The sequence below is a fragment of the Myotis brandtii genome, unplaced genomic scaffold (genome assembly GCF_000412655.1).
Source record: "Myotis brandtii unplaced genomic scaffold, ASM41265v1 scaffold326, whole genome shotgun sequence".
NCBI classification, from domain to species: domain Eukaryota; kingdom Metazoa; phylum Chordata; class Mammalia; order Chiroptera; family Vespertilionidae; genus Myotis; species Myotis brandtii.
Window position 1 is genome coordinate 1,063,057 of NW_005362534.1, and position 13,142 is coordinate 1,076,198.

The 13,142-nt window shown below is 43.2% G+C and overlaps 1 protein-coding gene across 7 annotated transcripts in view; it reads right to left on the reverse strand.

Annotated features, from left to right (window-relative positions):
- Positions 1-13,142, reverse strand: part of SH3KBP1 (SH3-domain kinase binding protein 1) — a 274,936-nt gene that overhangs the window by 49,532 nt on the left and 212,262 nt on the right. For all 7 annotated transcript variants that reach the window (XM_014543459.1, XM_014543458.1, XM_005870951.2 and 4 more), the window contains 3 exons: positions 10,019-10,070; positions 6,990-7,070; positions 3,660-3,819 (listed from right to left, as the gene is read on the reverse strand). In XM_014543459.1, the coding sequence (XP_014398945.1) occupies positions 3,660-3,819; positions 6,990-7,070; positions 10,019-10,070 (293 nt within the window). The remainder of the gene's footprint in view (positions 1-3,659; positions 3,820-6,989; positions 7,071-10,018; positions 10,071-13,142) is intronic.

Here is a 13,142-nt window from a genome sequence, read left to right on the forward strand (position 1 = left end):
AAAAAAAAAAAAAAAAAAAAATTTTGGAAAAAAAAAAAAAAAAAAAAAGAAATCGATCTCTTCTAGAAGCCACATTTGGCAGCGAGCTTTCTGGTTGATGAGAGAAAGCTTCAGCCGAGACACTGCAGCTGGAGTGGTATGCCTGGTGTCCAACAAGAATGGCAAACAATGACGTATGTCCATGGGTTAAATCACCCATCCAACTATCTATCCAGTCAGGTAAATCCTGGCAAAGACATGGGTTCACACAGCAGACAATACCCTTTCACTGGAGGACCACAGACACAAAACTCTTAGAATGACATTACCATTCCTACCTCAATTAATTTTGCAGAACTAAACACGTTCATAAATCACTACATGGGTTGGTTGTCCAATGTGACTGCCTAGCAAAAATATAAAGTGCATGAAGTACTGAGAAACAATAGCCTTTCTTTGATTTTCTTAATAAAAGTATGTTGAAATCCATGGTGCACTAGGTAACTTAGAACATAAAAGACACACATGCTACAGAGCTTGCTCAGAGGCATGGAAGGATGATAAGCAAAGTGAACAAAATGTGAGCACTGGCACCTCCCCCCTTTTAGGAACCATGGCATTCAACAAGTGTGTTAAATAAGCCACTACCATATGCTCAACACTCTTGATCTGCTTGAAATCTGGTAAAAGAGTCTGGGGGTGTGAGCATCCCCAGTGGCACAGCATGGGACCCTACCCTAGGCTAAACACGGATATTTGTATCCAGCATTTGGGGGAAAGAGTGACCGTGAGAGATAATGGAAGACTTCTAGAAGAGGGGCGTGCTAATTGGGGAGCATTAACAGATGCATGAGAGGTAGCCAGGGAAGGAGGGAGGCACTGTCAAGAACTTGGGAGAATCTAGACCAGGGGATCTGGCAGTGTGGACCCAGGCCAACAGCATGGGTATTACCTGGGAGTGTGTTAGAATGTAAATTCCCAGGCCCACCTCAGACCTACCAAGTCAGCAACTGTGGGGGTGGGGTCCAGTGACCTGAACAAGTTCTCTGGGTGATTCTGATGTATGCCAAGTTTGAGAACCACCGAGTTAGAGCAGGCACTACACTCCCTTCAACTGGCTGCGTAAGTGGCTAGAGCAGGTACTGGCTCCCCGGTACCAGCCTGGGCCTGCCACTTCCTAGGTTTGTCAGGAAGAAACCCAGGGCTTTCCTCCCCCTCTCCCCTTTCTGCAAACCAGTGCCCTGGGGACTGGGCAGCCACAGAGGAGGAGGGGGAGGGGGAGGCCGGGGCTGCTCAGAGGTCACACACATTGTGAATAATAGTTACATTTCCCACTGGCATTTAGACAAACCCCTCTCATGCATCCTCCTTGGTGGCTTGTACTTCTAATGGACAACTGGATATTGGGAGGGCTGGAAGCAGAGAAGAACTAAGCAGAGGCGGGGGGTGGGGAATGATGCCTTTGTGAGCCCAGAAAGTTGGAAGTTATTACTCACTCCCTTCCCCCTTGCATGCAGGTTTAATTGTTGGCTCGAAAAGCCTGAACCTATCCCTTAATGAGACAGCTGAGAGCAACCTTCGAAGACAAAGAAACCATCAGAGTTGCACTTCTTTTCGGATCAGATCTTTAGAAAGCACAGCAGGGATATTTTGGAAATTGTTACTGACTTAATCGAAATGTCTAAAGTCCCTGGATGCCTAACAGAACAAAAGCAAAATGTGTTCTCCTTTCACCCACCACAAAATGATGTGCCTCTCTGCTGCTCCACTCTACCTGTTTGCATAGTTCTTATTCTCTTCAGAAGCTCATAGGTTTACATGACCTTTTTCATCTGAAGTGCTAGCTTCTGGGCTAACCATGCTACTGAAGTGGCCTTTGCTAAGATCATGGGAACGCTCAAGTGGTCCTGTTGTGGGCATGTTCAAATGGCCTTCTGCTGTCAGCAAAAGAGGGTGCAGCATGTCCAAATCTGACCAACTCAACAGCAGTCCTGGTCCCATTAGTTTCCCCAGGAATATACAAATGCTGTATGATTCCACTTACATGAGGCATCTAGAGTAGTCATTGTCATAGAGATAGAAATAATGGCCATTGTCAGGGGTTAGAAGGAAGGGGGAGGGGACTTATTGTTTAAGGGATACAGAGTGTAAGTTTTGTGAGATGGAAAGAGTTCTATGGATGGATGGCGGTGATGGGTGCACAACATGAATGTACTTAATGCCACTGACCTGTATGTACACTTGAAAATGCTTATGCATCTATCAGACTGTCAAACCTCAGAGAGAAGGTAGGGGAGGATGGGGGTATGGGGGAGAGATCAACCAAAGGACTTATATGCAAGCATATAGGCCTAACCAACGGACACAGACAACAGGGGGTTGAGGGCATGAGTGGTGGGGGGATGGGGGTAACATGGGGATAAGGACACATTTGTAATAACTTAATCAACAAAAACATTTAAAAAAAGAAAATACTTATGATGGCAAACTTTGTTATGTGTATTTTACCAAAATTTAAAAATCTTTTTTAGAAAGTAAAGAGCTATTTTGTCTTACTGTAATACACCCAGTTTGATACACAGTAATAAAAATGACAATGAAAAAAAAATGACAATGAAAGTAATGATTTACAGGCATGGGGTGACATACTTGGGAATTACCCCTTCCATCCTTTTAGGTGCATTCCATTATCATCTTCAATGAACAGATAAAGAAAGTGAGAGAGCGGGGCAGTGACTTGCCAAGGCTCACACTCCTCCTATGAGGTAGGGTGAGACATGAGCCCAGAAGCCTGCCTGACTCTAACACCAGGGCACTGAAGCCCCGTGAGACTTTCATTGTACAAACTTAGCTCAAAAGAACAAAAATCTGGTGAGTGACTGTGTGTTTACAGGTACATGAAAAGCCCTCCATGCCACCAACTTATTCTGGTATATTACACCAACATGTATATTATACATGTATTGGTAGAAAGTTCTGGCAATGAACCTGTGGAGAGAACACAACACTTCCTTGTGGAGTGATGGGTATCTCAGGTCTGGAAGGCACAATGCCCAACTCTGATTCCACATTACTAACACGTAAGTCCCGCCAGCCAGTGAACAAATTGGAGTTTTACCAGATACATCTGGAAGGTGTGCCTGAACAAAATATGTTCCTTAACTTCAAAGGTCTCATAGTTCAGAGACATGTACACTAATATAATCTTTGCCATGCTGGGTCCCGGGTTCCACAATAGGGCTGTGCAATCAAGGCAGAGGGAGCCTGGGGGTGTGGAACAAGGCACCACAGAGCAGGGAGGGCATTAGGGGATGGACCTGCTAGTGAGACGTGGGCACCTCAGGCCAGCAGGACGGCCAGGGGAGAAGGTGGGCTTGGCACCTGCATTTCTAGTCTGAAGGGCCATTGGTCTTGCTCTAATAAAGCACAGGGAAAACTCCTGCCTGTGAGCAGGACCTAGATGCTCTGCTGCTGCTCCCAGCCTCACACCCACTTCTGCCCAAGCACCAGAGTAAGAACAGAAGTGGCAGAGTCCTCGACAGCTTTGCTAACAGGATGGAAGGGCAGCCTTACCTGCCCCCCACCCCTCAGCCAGACCCATTCAAGGCTCTTCTCCTGTAACCCTAGGCCACCCCTCACATACCCCTGTGCCCATCCCAGGGGTGAGAGCAGAACAGTACCTGGTGTGGGTCAGGGGACCCACTGGTCGTTCGGGTCTCCTCGGAGGCAGTGCGCCTGGTCTGCTGAGAGAATTGGTCTTGGGTGGCCTTGGCTTTTTTGGTGGTATAGCAGGAACGGAAGGCTTCTGTAAATCCAGTTTTGGCTCTCTGTCTGGTCTTTCTTTAAGTCATTGTTTAAAAAAAACAACATAAAAAAGACAGATAGATCTAGTGTAAGTGCCAGTACTTAAGTGCAGATTGCTTATTTCATGCTTTAAAACAAAATCACCGATGCCATTTGTGCCATTTATGAAGGTGAAATGAGACATTGAAAGGCATTTTTTTCTTTTAAAGTATATTTTTTATTGATTTCAGAGAGGTAGGGAGAGAGAGAGATAGAAACATCAATGATGAGAAAGAATCCTTGATCGGCTGCTTCCTGCATGCCCCACATTGGGGATAGATCCCACAACCTAGGCATGTACCCTGACTGGAAATCGAACCATGACCTCCTGGTTCATAGGTTGACGCCCAACCACTGAGCCACACCGGCCAGGCTAAAGAACATCTTTTATTCTCTGTCAATTTAGAAGAAGCCCTACAGAGCAAAACTTAATGTTTACCTTTGCTCATGATGGTCCCTCTACCTAGAGGCCTTTCCAGCCACAGACCACCCTTAGCAAACTTCTACTCATCATTAGACCTACTTATAAGGCCTGGCTGAAACTTGAAACCACTATATTCCCTTCTGAACAGCTGGACCCACGAAGGGTAACACTGTGAGCCACGAAGGGTAACCCTGTATAAACAGGCTCCATTTAGATACTTGCTGGTTATGTGCATGTTTGGCACAGCCTGGAGGCTGTCAGCTCCACGGGCAGAGTCCACATCTAGTTATCTCTCTAGAATCTTGCAGGGCACTGGGCACATAGCAGGTGCTCAGTAAATGGCTGACAGGCTTGGTAAATGACCTGCAGAACCTGCTGGATGTGGGGAGGAAAGAGGCCTGACACCTCTCAGGTCGGCCTGTGTAAAGGGCCATAAGCTTATAATGAGGGGACCGTTTCAGGGAACAAGGACTAGTTTGGGATTCTTTTTGTGCAATTTGAACTTGGAAGGTAAATTGGGGCTTCACAGGTATTTTGTTTCCAAGGGTTTTTGGAGTCAGAGCTATTAAAATGAAGTTAAAGCCAGGTCTTGTGGCCCAACTGGGCAGTACTCAGTGACAGCTGCATTTTTTCTGTCCCCAATTAGCCTTGACCTGTTCATGGCATAAAAAGCAGGTATCCACATTCTTCTTGACAAAGACAGAACTTCTGAGAGTTGCCCACTGGAGGATAGGTGGGGTCTGTATATTCACTTGTAGCTGGAACTCTGAACACGTTGTACTTGCAAACACAAACTCATATTGTTTGGGTGCCCAGGCCAATTGGCCAAACTTTTAAAAGCCCGTCAGCATTTGTGTGGCTATCACAGTGCTCATCCCCACCATAATTCAGTGGGGGAATATGCCCCATCCAGGAATGCTAGGCACTCATTAGCTGGTACATGGGGAGCAAAGGAGAAGGGACTCAGCTGAAACACAAAGGAAGGGAGATTCCTCCTGCTGGAAGGGATGGAAGCCCAAGTCTTAGGGCGGGGCTGGCTCCCTGGCTTCTCTGTTGCTTTTAAAAAATATATTTTAATTGATTTTTTAGAGAGAGAGGAAGGGACAGGGAGAAACATCGATGTGAGAGTGAAACATCCATCAGCTGCCTCCTGCGTGCCCCCTACCCAGGATCAAGCCCACAACTCAGGCATGTGCCCTGACTAGGAATTGAACCAGCAACCTTTCAGTGCACAAGATGCCCAACCAATTAAGCCACACTGACCAGGGCTGTTACTTATTTTTTTAAAGGAGGGAGGAGAGAAAGGAAGTAAAAGAGGAAAGATATCTTTATATATCTTTATATCTTTCACCTTGAGTATGTGTTTATTGATTTTAGAGAGAAAGGAAGGGAGAGAGAGAGAGGGAGAGAGAGAGAGAGACAGACAGACATTGATGTGAGAGAGAAATATCAATTGGTTGCCTCCCGTATGTTCAATGACTGGGGATCAAACCCACAACCTAGGTCTGTGCCCTGACTGGGAATCGAACCCACAAACTTTTTGGTGTATGGGATGATGCTCCAACCCTTGTTGCTTTTGATCAGGGCTTCTGCCTTCTTGATCCATTGTGGCACAGAACAATGGCTCCTAGGAAGGAAAGGAACCAGAAGTGTGTGGCCACTTGGCCAGGTAAGTAGGGCAGTTATTCACATGTAAGCTGAGTCTTTTAGCATGGAACAGAGCAGGAAGTGTCCTTGTCAAGGAGCCTGACTATTAGTCAGAACTAGCCATGTGTTCTCTATGAGGACAGGGGGCAGTGTTTGGTTATATCAAAACACACACTTTTATCAAAGAGCTATTTATATGGCACATGGTCAATGCTATTTTTTCATTGATCTGTGATACATACCTGGCCTTTATAATAAGGTTCCACAACTCAAGTTTTAACTCTTCACTATGAAAGAGGTGTAACTTCTTAAGAGCTCACAATGTCAGTAAAACTTTTGGCAAGCTGACATAAAATATTAAATTTTACAATAAAAATTCACGAGGCCACCCAGGAGCACCTCCAAATAATTGAATTCATTAATTCAGCATTTCTCTTGTGACTTACAAATAACTGCTTTTTAAAATGGAATGTGCTCTGCTTCCTGTTCATAATAATAACATAGCATTTTCTCCCATAAAATGTGTGATCAATCAAATCTTAGACACCCAATAAAATGAGTCCTTCCACAGCATGTAGATTTCCTTGGGAGAGTCTCAGAATGGTAAAACTCAAACACATTTGTAAAATTGACTGTGTGAGATGGGTTAAGCTCCTTCCCTGCAAATGACATTTCTAACCACCTTCAGGGGACTGTAGACCCTGAGCTGCTTCTTCCAGTTTTCCCATGCTTCCCCTCTCTCAGCACTCTTGACCAAAGACATGTGTCTGTAGCCAGGATCAAAGGCCCAGGAGTGACCGAGGATGAGAGTGCTGCTGGTGAGGGCAGGATGGTGATGGCAAGAAGATTGGGATGGAAGAGACCCAGTGTGTTCAGTGACTGGACCTGTTGTTTTTTATTTGATGAGAACTTCTGCCCCCTCCCCCCCAAATACCATATAACCTCCTCTCCTATTTCCTCAGATATGGGATATTTAAAAGAAATCAAAATCATATTCCAAAGAAAACAAATTCTGTAGATAATCTGGACTAGCCCTGTGACAGACAGCTTCGTCTCTTGCTGTTCTAGAAGTGCCAATGAAGACTTGATTTCATACCTTTTTCTTCTGTTCTGTTTGGAAGCGTTTCTGGTCTTTCAGGAGGTATCTTTTTAATTTCATGTTTTCTCTCAGTGGTACCTAGGGGAGAAAGGATAACAGTGATCAGAAAATATCTTCTCTACTCATTTATTAGACACACCAGCATTTTTAATATTTATTAGGAACAGCAAAGTTAATAGATTTTTTCCCCTAAGCTGAGTGCTGGTGTTACTTGGCAAAAACAAGTCGCTAAGAAACAGAGCAGAAGCCATTTCTGTCCTATGTCATTAAGTTTGCCTGCCTATACATCCTTAATTTATAAGAACACCACTAATATTTTATGATATTTAGATCTGACTCCCCTAGGCATCAAAATAGTCACAGGAAATTCTTGGTTGCAGGTGGGAAATGTGTATAAATAAATAAAGAAGTCAATATTCAAAATATGCAAATAAGGGGATATTGTGCTCTATACATAAAAAAGAATTTCACAGGGATCTGGGTTCCACTTTGTAGCAGTTTTAAAATATTGCCTCAAAGGGTTCTCTACCCCTCCCCCATTAAGGGGTAATGTTTATGTCCCCTGTTTGGAATATGGGTGAGCTTGTGACTGCTTCAACCAGTGGCCGACGCAATACCATATAATTTCCAAGGTTATGTCCTAAAAGGCCATGTAGCTTATGCTTTACTTCTTAGAATATTGAACCTCCATGTAAGAAATGAATTGCCCTGGGGCCATCATGCTGCAGAGGCCACGTGTAGGCCAGGTGTAGTCACTCTGGCCTACAGCCCTAGCCGAGCCCAGCCTTCCAGCTACCCGTGCCAAGGGGAGCCAGACATGAGAGTGAAGTGGTCATCTTCAAAGTGGATCAGCCAGCCTCAGCTGGTCCAGAATTCTCAGCTGATGTCCCAGACATCATGGAGAAGAGAGACAAGACACCCTGGCCATGCCCTGTTCAAATTCCTGACCCCCAAAATCCTGGGCATAAGAAGATTGTTGCTTTATGCTGCCAAATTTGGGGTGGTTTGCTATACAGCAGTAGTAACTAGAACATATTTTTAAGTGGAGAGATGTGCAGAGAAGATGTGGTAGTTTTCCCTAAGTCCTTTCATTTTGTGTCTGAATCCCTCAAGTATTACTTTTCCCCAAATGCACCAATTAGCATTTCATCTTTACCCATGTTGACTGCAGCGGCTCCCTCCCCTGGCATTTTCATCAGTGTCAGTAACTTCAGGCACATAAGAACACTTGAAAAATAGCTAACACATGAAACCAATCACTCACAAGTACTCCTCTGACTTATGGACTTGGTTGAGTGCTTGACAATTCCTTACATGACCAGCCTTATGGATGTGTGCTTTTTACTAAAATCTCAATTATATATAGCATAAGAAGCCAAAAGAATTTTTAAAAATTCACTGAACACACACTTCACCTAAATCTCCTTAATGACTCTCTACAAATTAAACACTGTATATGATTTCTGTCTATTCCATATATAATTTTTGTGTCAAATAATCAAACACAAGGAAAGTTGATGATGGGGAAAATATGAATATCTACCTCCCCATTACAAAGTAGTTCCCAAGATCATTCAGCAGGATAAATGAGCAACAATAATCTAGGAAGATTAAATGTCATCTTGCTTTGCCCTCAGAGAGCCAGCATAACCTTGTTAAAACTGTTTCAAAAGGATAAGAATTTGTCTACCATGCTACAATCTAGTCTCCTAATGATAATGAAGAAGTCCAGCATCATTCCTAGAGACACAGGAGGAACTGACAATCCTACTAACCATGAAGAATCCAATCTTAGCTACATTCTAGGCTATCTGAGCCTTGGACCACTCAACTCATCAACTTGGCCTCTCATCTGTCACAAAGGTCTCTATGGAAAAGGGTCTCCAGAGACAAGAAAATCAATAACCTGCTTTAATTTCAGCACAATAAAATATTTATCCAGCCAGAACCACTAGGTGGCAAAACTAAACTGCTCAATGCAGAGGAGGATGGGGGCAGAGCAGAGATGTAATTAACATCCCATTTCAGGGCTTAATCTCTATAATGCTCAACTATGCTGAAGGGAATGAAAATGGAATTTGGGGTCAAGGTGATTTTTCCACCCAAGCTGGTGAGACAAAAGAACTTTAAAAAAAATCCCTCCTAAAAAGTCTGTGAATAACCAATCTAGAAATTTATTCATACTTTAAATGCTACAGAAATACCATAATTATTGAGTGTGTAGAACTAAAAATACCCCTACTCTTCTTCTATTTTAGTTGCTAATTTTTAAAATGCCACTTACCTACTTATTCATGGAGGAATTTCTCTCCATAATTAGTTTTTTAACAATTATAAAGAGTTCTATTGGGAAATATGAATTATCATCTTTATGTATGAGACTCCATCATTACAACAAGTTACCCAATGTCTGACATCAAGTCTTCCCATATTATTCAACCTTAATATCTGAACTGCACAGAAAAAGTGAATTAGACTCTTCAAGATTAAAAAAATCATGAGGAAAAGTATTTATTGCTAGAAAAAAAATTTTGTTGGGGGGGTAAGTGAAAATTTTGGTTAACTACATGGGACAGACACTGAAAATTCAGTGCCACTATACATGTTCGTTGACACTGTGACCTGTGGAACGCGATCCCCTCCAAGCTGATCCTCGATCTGGCAAGCATAGGTGAAGGAGGACAATTCGGTTCTGCTCGCCTCAAAAGCAGTTTATTAAACCAATAAAAACAAAGCAGACAAAAACTGGTTTATTCCAAAGCCAAGTCTTTCTGGTCATTCGCTTGGGGGGGTTAGACTTTTTTTTTTTTTCTTGCTGTATCAGGGATACATTTTAATGATATGTTTATTTATTTTTTTAGGAAAAACAGTAGTTATTTAAAACTTGCCTGTTGAGACCAAAACAGTACTTCCCAATTTGGCATTCTGTGGCATTTGAATCTAAGAATCTTGAGTTCTACCAAGGACACTGTAAATACACCAGAGAATGACGCACATCGTGTTGATGGAACAGAAAGGTACCTTACCTGCCCCTTGTTTGATGACAGGAGCGGATGGAGGAGGTGGCTTCTTGGGTCTCTGAAAAAGTAATCAAAATGATACCACATGAGGTTGTTGGCAAGCCTGGCCTCTCACATAAGGACCACAGACAGTGTTTTCTAGATGTAGTGTGGACAGTCCAGAGAAGTTCTCAAAAAAAAATTGAGTAATTCTCTCTCTAGGGATGTTAGATTTTGGCACCTTTAAACAAACACTAAAATACATTCAGTCTGCAAAACAAAACTCAGATGGACAAATGAAATACCATTTCGCCCTTTTTAAATTTGTAATAGCCTTCTGGAAAAGCTCAGCTCAGCAAAAAATGGCCTGAAACCAGCAAGCACAATGGTTCTCCTACGCTGCAAACGCATTTGCAATTAAGATTCAATCTGCTGAATAACCAAGTGATTCAAAAAGAGTCACTGGGGTGGCTTTAAATCAGATCTTCTCTGGATGTGGGCCCTTCAACAAAATTCAGGCTCAGGGGCTGGTGCAACTGGGTGGGGTTCTAAGCCTGCTGCCCCTTTCCCTCCTAAGGCTGCCAGCATAGACCTCCTCAGACCAGCTGAACGCTGGAAACTGGAATGGAGTTTCTGTGCTTATCAGTCACTTGTTTTACTCTCATATCTTGTCACTCTATAGGTGACAGAGGTAGCAATGCAATCAATGGCATCCATTCCTGAACCGGTTCTAGAGTATCTCCTTGCTCACCAGGATTGACGGTAGGAGAGAGATGGTCAGGTAGAGATCAGCAAATGAACCTGCCCATCCTTGGCTCTTTATTAGCTGGGTGATTTAGCCAAGTTACCCTTGAGTAAGCAGTTTAGATGGTGGGCAAGAGGTGGGGCTTCAGAATCTGTCATTAAAAATCAGGGCTCTTTGCCCTGGCTGGTTTTGCTCAGTGGTTAGAGCATCAGCCCGAGGACCCAAGGGTCTCTGGTTCCATTCTCAGTCAAGGGCATGTACCTTGGTTGCAGGCTGAACCCCAGTCCCGGTCAGAGTGCCCGGGAGGCAACCAGCTGATGTGTTTCTCACATCGATGTTTCTCTCTCTTTCTCCCCCTCCTCTTTCCCTCCCACTCTCTGGAAAAAATAATATCTTCGGGTGAGGATTAAAAATAAAAATCCTGGCTCTTTCAGTTAATTAGCATGGACACTGGGCAAGTGACCTCACTTAGCTAATCATTCTCATCTGTAAAATGGCAATAATATTACCTCCCTTTTAAAGAGAAGACAATTTCAAAGCAGAGGGAGTCAGTAAGCACTGCCTTGTTTAATCCTCATAACAACTCCATAAGTAGTGATATTATTATGCCCATTTTGCAGATGAAATAATTGAGGCCTAGAGAGATGAAGACATTTCCCCAAGTCACCAGGCTATTAAATGGAGTAAGGGACTAGAAGTCTAGCCTAGAACTGTCTGACCCACAGAGTGCTCTTTCTTAATCATTATGAAGGGTCCATCCTGCCAGAGAGCATCCACAAGACAAACTATCACGTGGCTGTAAACCACACACAGTCTACAAAAGCACAAGGAGCTGTAGCTTATTAAAGATGAAAAAAAAGCCACACAACCAGAATGGGTATCAAATTGCAGCTACAGTATGAGCTTAACTAGGTTATAATACACACAGAAAAAGAATGGAAAACAAGAAATTTATAGTAGTGATCTCTAGAATTATGAGTGCATACATGCATGTGTTTCCTTAATATTTTTCTGTCTTGTCTACATGCATACAGATTTTATTATTTTAAAAAAGAAAGCTACTCAAAGGCCACCTCTTCTTGCACATAGGTTCCCCCCATGGATGTTCCAGTTCACAGATCTTACACTACTTTTTCCCCTTTTGCCAGCTCCTTCTAGATCTCTACCCCAACTCCTTCCCTTTTCTGTCTTTGTATAAATTAGACTGGGGACAGCTGTGTGTTTACCTAATAAAGTTATCATTGAAGCTCTGCCAATTACCCTTCCTTTACCTCAAGATCTGAGTAATTTCTTATTCACGAAACTGCCAACACCCTGTGGCCTAATTCTTCCCAGCCAAGCCCCAACAAAGCCTACCCCGCAGAAGTCTTTCTCACCTTCTGTTGGTTTAAAAACTTTTATAACCAACTTCACATGAGCCTCTTCTTGCGGAGGCCGTTCCCCCAGCAACCCTGCCTCAAACCACAGGGCCCCAAATAAAAAAAAGACAACTGCAAGTAATCATATTTTCCCAAGATGACTTGCAAAGAACAAAAACCTTGAGTGTTGTGTCACCTTTGGTATGTAGCAGACATGAAATGTGACAGGGCAGAGCAGAGGGGCACCAAGGGAATTGTTGGGCTAACAGACAGCGTGTGAAAAGTGTGCTTGTGGCAAGTGCATGCTTGAATGTGGCAAAGGAAGGAGGCAGAGGTGTGGGGCTTTGTTTGGAGCCCTGGCAGCTGCGGAGGCAGGTGGAGCAGTTTTGAAAGGAAGGAGCAGTTTGTGAGCTGTCTGTCTTGTATCCACTACACTTGATCAACGCTGGCCAGATGCCTGATTTGCTTATTAGCAGAGTAGGTTTACAGGTTGTCCTTTTTGTTTTCCTTGACTGACTTCACTCCAATTCCATCAAACTTAGCCTTGCTGCCTCCTTCTGTGAGAAATGATGACACATTTTCAAATAAGAAGTCTTTCAAGGTCATTTTTAAACAAAAATCAGGGCCAGGGTTCCATGTAGCTCTAGACCAACCCCCAAATAATTGATGAAGAATTGTACATGAGCCTACATTGATTTTTTTAATTATAATGTAATGTAATGGGAAGATAGGGCAGTGATAACTGAAAGGCAGTCTGGGTAAATCTGTAGCCAAATGTGACAGTCAAAAATTCATCATAGAAGTTCACAATTCTCATATGACATAAGCTTATCACTTAGTTAATTTCCCCCAAAATGTCCAATTGTGACTGGACAAAGAAGATGGGACTACAGGGCCCTCCAGGTTAAGCAGTAGGTCAACATTTACTCTGTGAGGTTTACCAGTGTTAACCTGTAAGTGTGCAGACAAAAACATCTTCAACTCAGGTGAGTATTTTAAGTCATGGATTTTTATTCTATTTATTCTCTTTACGCCCCACCCCCCCCCC